At 40.7% G+C, this 14,724-nt stretch overlaps 1 protein-coding gene across 5 annotated transcripts in view; it reads right to left on the bottom strand.

Moving 5' to 3' along the window:
- The window catches only part of col4a5 (collagen, type IV, alpha 5 (Alport syndrome)), a 62,523-nt gene that overhangs the window by 33,081 nt on the left and 14,718 nt on the right, over nt 1-14,724 (bottom strand). For all 5 annotated transcript variants that reach the window (XM_046064215.1, XM_046064218.1, XM_046064216.1 and 2 more), the window contains exons 2-9: nt 3,930-3,986; nt 3,536-3,625; nt 2,492-2,536; nt 2,177-2,221; nt 2,028-2,090; nt 1,052-1,102; nt 931-957; nt 110-190 (exon numbers count right to left, since the gene is read on the bottom strand). In XM_046064215.1, the coding sequence (XP_045920171.1) occupies nt 110-190; nt 931-957; nt 1,052-1,102; nt 2,028-2,090; nt 2,177-2,221; nt 2,492-2,536; nt 3,536-3,625; nt 3,930-3,986 (459 nt within the window). The remainder of the gene's footprint in view (nt 1-109; nt 191-930; nt 958-1,051; nt 1,103-2,027; nt 2,091-2,176; nt 2,222-2,491; nt 2,537-3,535; nt 3,626-3,929; nt 3,987-14,724) is intronic.

Genomic DNA, 14,724 nt, shown 5'->3' with positions numbered 1-14,724 from the left:
AAACTTTGGGATCGCCACTAGAATTTAAAATAAAAGTTTAAAGTAGGTTTAAACCAAGTTTGGCTGCATAACATGAGTTTTAAGAGGTCTGAAATGCACAACAACTCACTGGAGCTCCTGGCAATCCAGGCAATCCCACTGCTCCTTTATCTCCGAAACGGTTGGTGGAGATCACGTCGCCTGGGTCTCCCTATAGAGAAGAGAAACACAACCAGAGGAAACTGTCAGACATGACATGTCAGCTGCATGCCAATGAGAGGCTAAGAAGCAAAATATCAGACAGTGTTTCACATCTAATCCCATAATCTGCAGTGAAGGAAGAAGGTCTGTTTAGCAGATTTATAATCAAGTGAAACAGCACCATCTTGTGGCAGAAACACAAATAACACACCTGGACAGTCTCATATTACAGGAAAGGTGTGTTTTTGAGGCTGACTGCTTCAGAAAACACTGACAGAAGAACATTTTAACCTAAACGCAACCCTGAAACACAGTGTGATATAACAGAATGCAATAATAAGATCTGAAAAGAATAAAAGCATTTGGTTAATTACTGTTAGCTAACGCCAAGGCAATGATTAAGATCAGTTAAATGCTCCACAATTCAATCATTTAGTTCATTTTACAGTAACAAAAAGTATCATTCATTCAGATTTACTGGCATGAAAAGGAATTAAAGGCCTGTCCCAAATACAGGCAGGGATTTAAGCAATTCTAATTGTATTTTTTACTCCAAATTTGTGCCATATTCGATTGAAAGCATTTGATTTGTTCTAACTGCTTGTACCTGTTTCTATCTACTTGTTTGATGAACCTGCACAACCCCACTAGTGTCAGGTTGAAGTTCAGTGGAGCTATCATGGGAAATATATAAAACCCTATGTACCAATAAGACTGATACAGATGAAAGAGAGTTGCTGATACACTTACCTTTGGTCCTGGCAGACCAGGTGGACCCTAAAAAAAAGGAGAAGAGTATGTTAAAGGAGAATATTAATTATTGTGTCAAACAGTCTGACTCATTAACTCATCAACATTGCTGTAAACTCACCTGGAGTCCTTGCTGTCCGGGGACTGAAAGTCCTGGGAAACCCCTCTCACCCTGAAGAAAGAGGACATTTAACACACAGTGGTTTGGCTTGATTTGAAGTAAGTAGTAAGTGTTTTTACCCACAACGGGTTCATTTCATGAGAATAATACAAATCTGGCAAAAATCTAAACTTTCTGAGAAAAACAATGACCAAATGTAAAGATATGCACAGCTGGCACAAATAAGTGTTGATGCAAAATGATTGCTCGGTATAATCCTTTTAAAAACTATATCAGAAGCATCTTAATTTTTTTTTAAGTTTTCACTTTTGCAGCACGGCTGAGACAACAGGAACCAAATAATGTCACATGGGTCATCACTTTGTGTTGAAAACTGGTGCGGACATAAGGGCCCAGATTAGGGGCACGATAATATACTTGTGTCACGAGACCTGATAATGCTTAATTACAATATGACAAGATTTTCAACACTTTTTGGAAGAAATATGAAATGCTAAAAAATATGAGTGCGGGGATTTTGAGCAATAAACACTAAATTTCCAGCATTTCTGCTCCTATTTATGGTGGAAATGTCTTTATTTATAAAAAGAGAAACAAAAAATTCAGCCGGCAGGTGACAATTCATAAATTGAATTAAAAAAATATAACAGAATATAATGCAGTAATCAGCAGCCTGTTACTTCTTGCTTTTTTGTTTCTTCTGTATATATCTATATAAACTGATTTGCATGTTTTCTTACTGTGCAAATAAATCTTTCCCGAAGCATTTTCATTTCTTAGTTAACATTTCTTGGTGCAGTCAGGGGGACGAAATCAGCCACTTCCAAATGTGGTGGGGACATGTCCCCAGAGCCCCCAGTGTAAATGACACCTGTCAGAACATTCAGCTACAAAACTTCAGTCGTAATCGACTGATAGTTTTTTTGGCATTTGTTCGGAATTGCTTATTTTTCCCGAAAGACTTTTCATCAGATACCTTTGTCCCGTTGCAACCCGGCACTCCTCTCGGGCCTGGAGGTCCATCCTGCCCGGGCAGACCCTGGGGAACAGGAAGTAAACAGGAAGTTACATCACACATGGTTTTGTCCTGTTTTTCAGTAGGATTTTAGATTATGGCAAACTCACTGGAAGTCCTGGTGTTCCTGGAAATCCTGGCAATCCAGAAGGGCCCTGTGAGGAGGAAAAGTCATTGTAAAGTATGCAGGCTGCAGGTTATGTCAAACACAGAGGATTTGGCTTGCAGCTTCTTCATGGCCTCAATGACCCTGTTTGAGATAATGTGGACATCTGCTGGCCAGAGGAGGCTACTACAACCGGAAATACTTCAGCGTTGAGACAGTTTAGGGTACTTTATTCTGGTGAGCCAACAGAGGAAATTTACCAATCTGCACTTAAACTTTTCCAAACCACACAGTCTGATGATATGAATGAGATACTTACTCTTATTCCTTTTGGGCCAAACTGTCCTTGAGGTCCATCGCTACCCTGAGAGGAAGAACAGACACACACACATTAAACCAGATTAGATGAATAATCTTACCAAGGATGTAAAACTGTTCTGTACTAATTCTCAATTTAGTTCACAGGCGTGGCCTGATCTGAATCAGAATTCAGTTGACTTGGTTCTGTATCTTCTTTCAAAAGTAAAGGACAATTTAGACAACATTAAACAATGAAGTATTTCTTTGGGGAAAAAAGCAAGTATTGCTTTACGGTTGATGCTGAAACTCAGGTTGCTATTTTACATAAAAACATTCCAATGAAACCCAACCCTAATTATAAGAGCATATTATATCTACAACTTCTACCTGAATACCATGAAGTCACCATAAAAAACTGTTCATCCTCACTAGAAATTATGTTTTGCCCATAGGCGGATCGGGGGGGGGGGGGTTATATATTTAAAACAATGTGTGAACTGATAACTGATTATTAGGCTGATATTGTAGATCTATCATTGTGTTGGGTTTTCCTCAGTATGATGTTAAGTGGCAGATCAGTGGGCTTGCTGCAGTTGAATATCTAAGTAGGCTAAGAGACTTGTGGAGGACGCACAATCATTTAATAATTATAATATGACCACATGGTGAACCTATGAACCTAACTCATATTTAAAACAACTATCGCTTTGTGCTGTTGGCCAGAGAAAATGACAGAGAAAAGAAAAACAAATATAAGATAATTTCACCAAAAAGTAAGTAAGTACAAAAAGTCCCCATATTAAGGCGAATATCACGGTCTCCATGCTACACTAATAATAGTAGTAATGCTTTCCTCTGTGCACACATATCCTATACAAGTACAATTTTGACTGTATTATTTGTGTCCCATTCTAAAAACGCTCTGTAAACATTTTTATGTTTATTGTCCCACCCAACTGTTGGATGAAATTTACGCACATGGTTGTGCCCAAACCAAAAACCCTCATCTGTTCCAGCAAAACCTGAACTGTTGTTTAAATTGTTAAACTTCATGTCAAACAACCTTCTCTCCTCTGGGTCCGATCGGCCCTTCCGGTCCGGGGAATCCTGGTACTCCTGGCTGTCCCGTGAGACCTGGAAAACCCCGCTCACCCTGCACACAGTAAATGAGATGAGTGGGCCGGCAGAGAAGTTATAATTGTTGACACATGCTGTAAATGAATAAACACTTAATGTTCTAGTATCTGGTTACAACAGCATTACATTTTGTTTTTTATTAAAGGGGGGCTAAAGAACCAAATCCAACTCATGACCTCTGCCCAGTCTGTATCTTCTGTCACATTACACTATAGTGAAAAACAATATATATGTTGTTATGTCAGTGCATAAAGAGTTTTTGCAGCACTTGTTTTTGTCTTCCTCCACACTGAATATTGTACATCATGTTAAACATCTACCTTGGCTCCTTTTACTCCACTGCAGTCACATTTGGATCCCGCACATCCATGGCAAGCCTGTTGGGCAACAAAAACACACTTACAGACCAAACCATAGACACATAACCTTAAATGTACATATCACTGGATCAGAATTACACCATATAAAGAAAACCCACGGTTTATGGATGCAGTGACAATTCGGGTTTAGAGAAAAAAGATGTTACTGTTGAAAATCATTTTGTGGAAATTTTCCTTGGAAAATAAAGGTAAAAATGTTTAAATGTTAGAATGTTTGACACAAAAAACTACTGCAGTATCTGGAGACCGCTGTTGACTTTGTTTGCATGTTTTTACTTGCAGTAGTACATTTGGTGAGTTTTCTTTAATATTATGCATCTCTATGAGTGTAAGTGGATTATTTCACCACTGAAGGGCGCTCCATCATTACACTACAGCACCACTGCATGCTAAAGGCAGCGCTTCCTCCCACAGAGATAGAGGAAGGTGTGTGGATTTTCCTGCAGGTTTCTTTGACGATGACATGACAGGTGCAAGGTCAGCGAGGCCCAAGCATCAAGCTAACCCTAAATAAAAAACCTTTTTATCTAGAATAAAACAGATATCTCTTTTCAAAGAGTGAGAAAGTTGTGGAGAAGAGGGTTAAAGGAAAGCCCAGATGGGAGGACTGGGAGTGGGAGTGCCAAGCTGTTGATTAACTTTTCCCATGCTTGTTGACACAGCAAATGCCAGATGGGCATTGATTGCACGCATGCCAGGCAGTCAGGTTGTGAGAAAGCCAGAGAGGCAGAGAGCGCACGAGAGAGAGGACAGACCGGCAGACAAGTCAGCATTCTTCTGTGTCTGTAAAACCTTTTGTGTGTCCATGTGTGTGATGAAGGTTTTCATGGTGTTATTGGTCAGTGCAGACAGTGGGGCTGTGGCTAATTCTCAGTGTCAGATTCATCCACGACTGCTCTGATTAGTCAATTAATTGTTTTGCCTAAAAGATGTCAGAAAATTGTGAGGAAATTGCTAAATAAACTCCAAAGTAATGTCTTCAGATGTCTTGTTTTGTTTGGCCAGTAGTCCAAAACGCAAAGAAATTGAATTTACACTGATATAAAACACAGGATTGCTTGTCTGTCTAACACATAAAGGTTTACAGCTCAGCAAAAGTGCAAAAAAAAGGGAGAGGTGTGAAAGACTTAATGGGTCAGATTCAAAACTATGACTTGAGAGGCACATGTTTGGCTTCTCAGCCCAGTGATTCCCACAGTGAGGTCATCGGAGGGAGGTTATATGTTTTGGTAAAAACATACTGACTCCCAAAACAGTGTTAGCTCATAGCCACAGAGTTTAAAACTACCTGTGATGGAGGATGGAGGAGGTATTCAGATGCTTTACTTTAATAAAAGTACTGCAATATAGAAATTTACAGGTATAAGTAGACAAGTAAAAATCCTGCAACAAAAATGTACAAGTAAGAGCATTATAAGTGTCAAGTAATGCAGAATAAAATTACCTCTTTGAGTGTTATAGTATGGCATAGTATGCAATGTATGCAATGTATTATGCTGGGTTTCAGTCTCAGGTGCCTTTTCTCTGAATGTTATATCATTGTAAATGGAATATATTTGGGTTTATGGGACGCTAGTCGAACAAAACGAGCAATTTAAAAACACTTTGATCTTTTTATTCATATATATTATTATTTACATATGAACATATGACAGCTTAATCAATTACAAAAGTAATCAGTTATGTAACTATTAATTATCATTGTGCTCTCATGTTTTACTAGCCAATATATTTTATGATTTGTGATCAAACACGTTTTATTGTGATGTGTGTGTTTTTATGTTCTGCAAAGTAACCTGTCTGGAAACTGTAAAAGCTGCCACACAGTTTATTACTTCATGTAGCCTGTGTTTGTATACACACATAGATAGTGTATACGTCACATTCCTCTGTGTGTGTGTGTGAGTGTGTGTGTGTGTGTGTGTGAGAGAGAGAGGGAACCAAACCACAGACTGACAGACTTTTAAAACCCTCTTTCACCACGAAGATCTGTGTCCTGATAGGCGACCACAAGCCACAGCGCTGTCTGCATGTAGCAGCTTATCTGTCTTCCTGCAAGGCAGCTAAAGGACGCTAAAGCAAGGCACTGATTTACAGCCAGGGGTTGAGGGTTTGACTCCCACTAAAGGTACAATGCACACATGTCAAAGTGAGGAGTTTTGGATTCAAAGATGCACAGAGTGTCGCATGTTGGCAGTAAATACAAAGTGTGTGCAAACTGTTATCGGACTGGAGGGTAGAGGGGTTACAAACAGAGGGGTAGTCGTGTGCGTGCGTGCGCGCGCGCGTGTGTGTGTGTGTGTGTGTGTGTTGGGAAGTGTTTTTACAAGCCCTGAATCTCCAGATTAGTCTCTGGTCTGCTTCAGCTCAATGCAGTCTAGTCTCTCCCACGGCCAGGCCTGCAGCTCACACTCTTTTCCCCTCCATCTCCCTCTCTCTCTTCATCCATCTGTTTTTCTGTCATCTCCACACTCATCACCCCCCCGATCGCTCGCTCAGACTCTTAAACCACCTTCAGTTCTCTGCTGTTACCCACTCAGAGTCAGAGTCAGAGACACACTGTGTCAGCTCTTTCGTGGATTCAAGCATGCAACTTTATGGACACCCACGCACATTTTTTCCTCTGAAACATTGAGCTACTTTCATGTCCAAAATTAACTATAAATATGAACTGCACACAGGTTAAAAAGTGTAAAAAGTAAAGTGTGTTGTAATTGTAAAATATAATAACGGGTCATCTCTCTACTTGTGCTGACATGTTATTTTAATTATTACATTGTTCGTTGTTTACTATCCTGTTCATCATCTCACGGCGTCCTGACCCCCAGCTTGGGGAACCACTGCCATAACATATTACAAACCCATAAACCCAGACTATCCTGATAAATATTGTGATAATAATTTTTTAATTTTACTACGTCAAGTCAGCCCTGACTTTCCGTGTGAGGCAGTAAAACCACTTTGCAGCCATTTTTAATTCATCAGGTAGGTAAATGCTGCAACGCTAAATAACTTGTGGTATAACTCATATTATTATATTATTAAACTGTTATATCTACAGTGTAAACACTCCTAATGAAGGTATAAGTAATGTTTCATGCAACAGTATAATACATGTTTGATTGATTTGGAGCCATCTTCTAGTGAGTTTTATTCAGTGATCATATTGGCTTCAGGCTGCGGAGCTGCACTGTGTGCTGACTTGTTTGATTTACTGCTAATCTGTTGCCCTTTGGGGTAACATAATAAACTGAACAGAGCTGAAATGAGCTGAGCGTGGTTTAAAAATCTGCCTAAATACAATGTTAAAAGCATCTTTCTCTCTCTCTCCATGCTGTTCACTCCCTCTCTCTACCCTTTCGTTTACCCCCACAGCACTGACAGGGCATGTAATCCACTTAGAGAGGTCAGTGAGCCGCAGATATTTGCTCCACTCTCTCTGTCTGTATCTCCCTCTCTTCCTCCCTTTTAGCTCTCTCTATCATTTCCCTCGCTCTCTCCTCACCTCCGTCCCACTTTTTTCCAACTTCGGCCATCAGGCCTGAGGAGAGATAAAGCCAGACTCCTATACTCAGAAGCCGACTCCCTCAGCACCACTGGAGGCCCGTTCAGGACAGTCAGAGTCGTGGCTGCAGAGGTGCTGCTCTGACGCTTGAGGGTAAATGTTCAACAGGTACAATTCGAGGTCAAGAAGAGGTAGTAAATGACCAAGAGTATCCTCATTTTAGGGTTTTAGGTGGGGCTTCAAGATTAAAGACGTGCTTTATCTTTTTTTTTAAATAATAATTTCTTAGTATATGTCAAAATCCCTCCATTTTCTCTTCCTGTAAAACATTTTTGATGACTCATCTCCAACCCGGTGTGTATACGTATCGAATCAAATGAATTTGGGGCAAAACTTGACCATTAGCCGCTGGACACCGCTGATCAAAACAGATGTAGATAGTGCTGGTTGAGAAAAGGGGGGAAACAAAAAAGTAAATCTACTGGCGTGTACTAAAAAGTCACAAAAAAAAGAGAAAAACAATGTAGGAGTATCTCTGGAATTGATATTTGTGCAAAAGGAGCAAGGTGTGTACAGAGTGACGGAGAGGCGAGCCAGCCAGGTGAGGGTGGGCGAGGGGAGGAGGGGGAGGAGAGGATGGGAGGGGGGCGAGCGGAAGGCATGCACCCGGGGATTAGACTGGCGAGACTGGAATTCCCCGCTCATCAAAGACTGATGATTAGACACCTATACACACTGCCCTGCCCTGGATAACACACACACACAGAGACTCACACATATGCATTGATGCAGTATAGGAACACAAATATACATACTATAGAGAGACAAACACTCATAAACAGTACACAGCTGCAAAGACAATTCCCTCTTCTCAACATCATTAATACACAAACACACTGAGCTTACGAGACTCCCTGATTTGACCACAACTGATTCAGTAACCGCAATCTGAAACTAGAGCCAACATGTTCCCACCCATAGGTTCACACCAGCTCCAAAGTGACTGGCATGCTGCTAACACACACACACACACACACACACACACACACACACACACAGATACATGCTACAATCGCAGACAACACACTGAACATACACAATAATGTAAGTATGTAATATATTTCACTACATACATAAAATTTATATTTGCATGCCTAAGTGGAGACGTTGGCCCCAGTTACTCATGTCAATTCATGTGTCCCATATCAGAATATAATACAATTAAAACCCTTTCATTTACATTTGGCACAGTGGATGAGACACATGCCTCTAGTGCGGGAGACCTGGGTTTGTTTCCCACTGCTACACATCAACCAATGTGTCCCTGAGCAAGACACTTAACCTTTAATTGGTCCACATATAATAGATAAAAGCGTCAGGCCAAATGAGTAAATGTAATGTAATATATGCATCTTCATTAGCGGGATGCAAAATCAGATTCCACCTGTCCTGGTTTTCCTGCTCTAGATGTGAGTCTGTGTGGCCATAACACACTTTAACTGCTAAATACTGCCAGAAAAATTAGACAAAAAGAGATGTAGAAGGAGGCGGTTTCTGCAGACATCTGAAGTTACTGGGCATAAACTCACTGTCACCTGCCGTTATAACAGAGTCAGGATCCTACATGTGTTGCCAGGCCACAAATCAGGTGGCAATCTCTTATGCTCCCTGGTTTCATTCACACTTCAGTAAATTTAAATGTGGTATTTGAGTTATTGATGCAAAATCAGTGTTTTTGTTTGTTTCCCGTTCCTTCACAGATTGAAATACCAGCCTGGTTTCTCTTGATTTCACAGATGTTACTCATGTTAACCCTTAAACAACCTTAATTTTAAAATATTTTAGATCTAGTTGTTGTTCAGTTGTTCTAATCTGGTGTGTTTGCTGCCCTTTTGTTTACATCTGAAGTGCATCTATAATGGTGAAAATATGGATTAATTTGGGGAAGACAGGATGGCACAAAGGATCTTTACCGTATTGGGTTACAGAGGATTATGTTATTGTTATGGTATAATTTCATGGTTCAGCATCTGTTTGTGTGTGTTCAACTTTACGTGTTGAATATCGGTTTGTTTAAAGTGTGTGTGTTTATCCTGTTTATCCGGAGAGTGGCACTCCAGGCTCCGAGCCGCTGCGTCACACTGCTGATCCCTTTCATCGCGGCTGGACTTGGAGGTGCTGACGCCCCGAGAGCAGCGACCAAACCAAATATTTTAACTTCGCCTCAAAAAAATCCGACCATGTGTGTTTTGACTAACCGGCTCTTTGGAAGAGGAAGACCCCCCGACAGGAGGACCACATGTCTCACACACACTCACTGCCACAGTGCCGGTCCAGGAATTCCATTGATATTCCTGGGAATTCTCTTTCTCTCTCCTCTCTTTCATTTGGTGTAGTGAGAGTTGACCCCTCTGACCTCCCATTGACAGACACCTGCAGGGACCACCGTCTCTGCACCCCCCCCCCCCCTTCTCACTGGATAATGCAAAAAAAAAAAATACCTCTATTTACAGATGAAATGCTGTTTTCAAAAATAACATATAATCCAGTTGTATTAATGATAATGATGATAATCTGCAGCTCAACGTCCCAAATCTGTTTTTTTCTCACACACACACCTGACTCAGATTTGAATGGTTTCACACAAATAACGGGTTACATGTTTCATCTTTCCTGATCTACACTATATGGGTACAAAAGAAGATCCTGGGGGAATATTAGCAGCGTGTGTGTTGTTTATATTGTACCCATATGTGTAGAATATAAACATTTCTACCGACTGGATCCAACGAATTTCCAATCAAATTAATGCAACATACAGTCTGTGCCAACATTTCACCAGGAATAAAAAAGTATGCCATCAGTATAATTTAAGTATTTAAGTATTTAAGTACACATAAAAATCCTACATATACTGGCTTTAATCTGACACAAATCAGCCAATGTTAGCATATAGAGGACGGCAAAACAGGGAAATAAAAACTGAACAAACAACTTGACATGAGCTGAAACTCAAGCGCAGCCCGGATAATGTTGGATTTTTGAGGCTAACACGAACAATTATATCTGAAAGTTAAAAAAAATCTAACATCAATCAATCATTTTTAAAAAAAAATACATGATAATAATAGGACTGCAGTGATAAGGATTTAAAAACGTAAATACGTCAACAATGATAAAAATGCTCTGCTTGCATTTGAAGAAGCAGTCAAACAGTCCTCAGATGATCGTGACCGCACATGTTAAAACTAGTTTACCAGCAGCCTGCAGTGATCACTTGGCTCCTGATGAAGCGAGTAGTATGTAGCTGCAGTAATGTTACCAGAGGCTGCAGTTTCAGGACCGCAATCCTGGGCCCGGATCTGTATTTCTAGGACCCTTAATTGTTTACTTTGATACTGCCAGCTAGCTGGCTGGCTAGCTATGTTACTCTTTACAGCCCCCTGAAGCCAATTATCCTTACCACAACCTTCCCCGAGTGTGTGCCTAAACTTATTAAGTTATTGATTATATGCATGTACACAGGTTAACCCTACAGCTGCGCACATCAGTCGCCCGCTAGCAGACAGGGTTAACCTCCTTTCGTGTTGTTCTGCATAACCACCACTACTCCACTAGATGGCGCTATCGGACAAAGTACTGCGGTCCCAGGATTTCGGGGGTCCTGAAACTGCAGCCTCCGGTACTGCATAACATTGGATGAAGCATTGGGGACATATAAACACACGCACATCTGTAAGAACACACCTCGCCCTCTGTTGTGTGCCTCATTGCATTCCTTCCACTTTCAGTTAACCATAAACAAAACACGCAAATGTGGGTTTGATGCCGTTCTAATGATTGAAGAGACGGATGTGCTGGTTTTAGTTGTCCGAGTGTTCAACATGGGGTCCTTTCAGTCACAAGTCGCTCTGCTGGACATTTAACAGTTTGATGTTACTTTTCAGACTAAACAAAAGCAACGTTTCTTTCTTGCTCACACACACACTTTCTAGAGAGAGTTAAGAGATTCCTAAAACTTGATTATCCAGATGGGACTTTATCTAAACAGGCCCTGAGAGGTAGAAGTAAACACACACACACGCACACACACACACACACACACACACACACACACACACATTTTGTTAAATGCTTCCTCTGGTATCTTCATGAACGCTTCTTCCTGTATTTGTGTCTTCCTGCTCTGTGTTTTTTAGGTTATGTTTTTTCAAGTGTTTCCTATTTTACTTTGGCATTTTCCTCTCATCTCATTTCGGTGAATTAAACTTCCCCCTTCTGCGATTGTTTTCTCCTCCCACATTAAGTTCACCTGTGTCTCATTGCCTTGTCCTCACTACAGTATTTAGTTTTCTCTGTTCCCCTCTGTCGTTGCCAGTGCATTCTTGTCTTCTGACCCAAGTTCCAGCCTTTTTTCCCTATGTATGTTTTCTGGATTATCTGTTTCACTTGCGACACTCCCAGTTTTTTAGACAATATTTACTTTGGAGTTTGAACATTGGGCTTGGAATTGTTTGCTAGTGTTGTACTGCTTTTCCTGTATTTATTTTCTCTGGCTGCCAATTCACCATCCTGTAAGTTTTTACCCCTGTTAAGGTTTTCTCAGTAAAATCCCTGCACTGAACCTCTCTCTGTCTCTGTTGTCTGCATTTCTTACTTCCCCGTTAGCATCAGGTCCCATTCATCTTATCCTCTGCAGAGTTCTTCACACCACATAGGCGTGTTTGTTCATTGATAATGAACAGAAACACAAAACATTTGGCTGCGCAAAGTCAGATATATTCTCAAATGACTGCGTCTACGTCGGTTGGGTCTGGAGACTACTAGATTGAAAACGAAAGCCCGCTCCTCATGTCTGCCTGAGGCTAGCGGTTCGAGGCTACATAAGCAGGTGCTAGCACAGCAATCTGTCTGAATCTATAACTGATCTGTTTCAGATTCAGGTGCAGGCATCAGGTTTTGACAAGGAAGAAGAATGTGTCGAAGATTTAATTCCACACATTAATAGAATAATCCTGCTTCATCAGCATATATATATTTTTTTTAAATGCCCATTGCGAGTCTGCCAATGTTATAGGATTTCAGCGCTAAATCTGTGAAGTGCTCCTTTAAGATTGCAGTCATCTGAATTTGGCTCTGGGCTACTTCCTCTTCAGCTGATTAAGAAACTTGGTTCTGAAGAGCAATTAAGTTACTTACTTTACTTTCTTTACTTATTTTAACTTTATTAGTCCCCGTAGAGCAATTGGTTTTCGGAAACCAATAGGACATTTTAAGTGCTTATATAAATAAAAAACATTTTGCAGTTTAACTGGTGCAGTTTGAAAGTATTTGTTCCAGAAAATGTCCTAATGTGGATCTTGTAAAAAGGCTTGAATTCCTTCCCCAGCCTAGCCCAGCCCAGTCTAGCCTAACCCGTCTGGCCCAGCCTAACACAGGTTTAAACATGCCCGTCTCCCTGTCTCTGCAACGCTCCACACATACATCACCACTTGGCACGGGGCATCGTAGCTGCGGGCAACAAGAAATTAGAGAGAGGAGCGGCGGCTTGCCAGCTGAATACCTGAAAATGTGCAGCCTGGGGATAGACTGAGAGGAGGCAGGTAGGAGGAGAGAGGGCGGGAGGAAGGAAGTAAAAAGCTCTAGAGAGGGAACAAAAACAGAGAGAAGGAGGTGACGAAGACAGAGACAGAGGAGGACTGAACATGAGGGAGGAATAGGGGGAAAGTTCGTCACTTTTTAAATATGCTTTAAAATCACAATGTGTGAAGATTTAGGATGCATTCAGGTTCACAGTCAGGAACTGTAACCACAGATCAGGAAAAACAGACAGATCTGGGTGGTCCAAATGGTTTTCAGGCCAAAGCACAAGGGTGTGACCAGTCTGTTTCATACAACCACGAACCTTTTTATGGTTTTATTCCAGTGGTGGACAAGACACGCTTCAGCAGAAGAAATTAATCTATGTTCAAAGACATCCCTCAGCTTTTTCTTTGAAGTTCCATTCACTGCAGTTCTGTCTCATCTGTCTAGCTGTTAACTCCATGTTCACATCTGTAACCACCTGCTGTTGTACTAAACTTGTCGGCTCTCGAAGGATTTATCCCCCTGAGCCAAAACAACTCAGCTAAAAACCTCAATCCGAACATATTTCAAGAAAATAAATTACCCGGTTTACCTTTAAACACATCAGACTTTGCCAGACGATGTTTAAACGTGTGTATAAACCTTCGAGCAAACTTCTCTGGCGCTTCCATAAGCCAAGGTGTATCGCTGTTTAGATGAGCCGCAGCCTAACCTTAATATTTAGCCTCTGCTTTAGACAAAACAAGATAGCACTGGACGTCCTGATACTGTATCTGTGAGAGGGAGACTGCTCTGAGCTCAGCACTGCGGCGAGATTGTGATTTGGAGTTCTGCTGTGTGTTTATGATGAAAAGCGGGAAACAACTGAGTTTCTTTATCCTGCTTTAAGCTTGGACTTTATTCAGACTGAAAGCTGAAGGGACTAGTAAAAAAGGCTGCAGCCAAAAGTATGTTTAAACAGTTGTTTGTAATTATTTTTTTTATTTGTAATTACTTTTATATTAATGGTATTTTGATTGGTTTTATTAGCATGCTGCGTTGGCTGTTTGCCTGTCTGTCTTTCACTTGGAGCTCATCATGGCAGGTTCCAGACAATATTTGTTATAATGGCAATTAACTCAACTAAACTATTATCTGAAACATCACTGTATCATTAAGACTAACCTTTATTGGATAATAAAGGGCCAAACCATGCCAACAACCCCAGGCTATAAGTATACGAAAGCAAATGAGCAGGGGTCCACATACTTTTGGCAGACGATGATTCAACCTGTCCACCTGTAGTTACAGGTGTTCCCCACATGAGGGCGGTAACAAGCGGAAGAAGCCTGCATCTCAGACACATTAAAGATTTTATACTAAACATAATTTAGACAATATGATTAAATGATATTCAGGGCAGGTATTTAAGGTAACTCTTGATGTCAGAGCAAGCTGCTTTGGTTGTCATGTATGACCTGAAGCCTACATGCAGAATATAGGGTGATATAATCATGATGTCATCCACATGAAGTGCACGTGTCCAGCCCATGTGGACATACAGTAAAGTACACCAAAAATACTTACTTCTTACAGTACATTAAAATTTAAATTAAAAACTGCTGTGACTCATTTTGGTTTATAAATGAGTTTCAATTTACAGTT

Source organism: Micropterus dolomieu, linkage group LG12 (assembly GCF_021292245.1).
Source record: "Micropterus dolomieu isolate WLL.071019.BEF.003 ecotype Adirondacks linkage group LG12, ASM2129224v1, whole genome shotgun sequence".
NCBI classification, from domain to species: Eukaryota; Metazoa; Chordata; class Actinopteri; order Centrarchiformes; family Centrarchidae; genus Micropterus; species Micropterus dolomieu.
The sequence above is the reverse complement of the archived record's forward strand: the minus strand, read 5'-3'. Positions and strand labels throughout refer to the sequence as shown.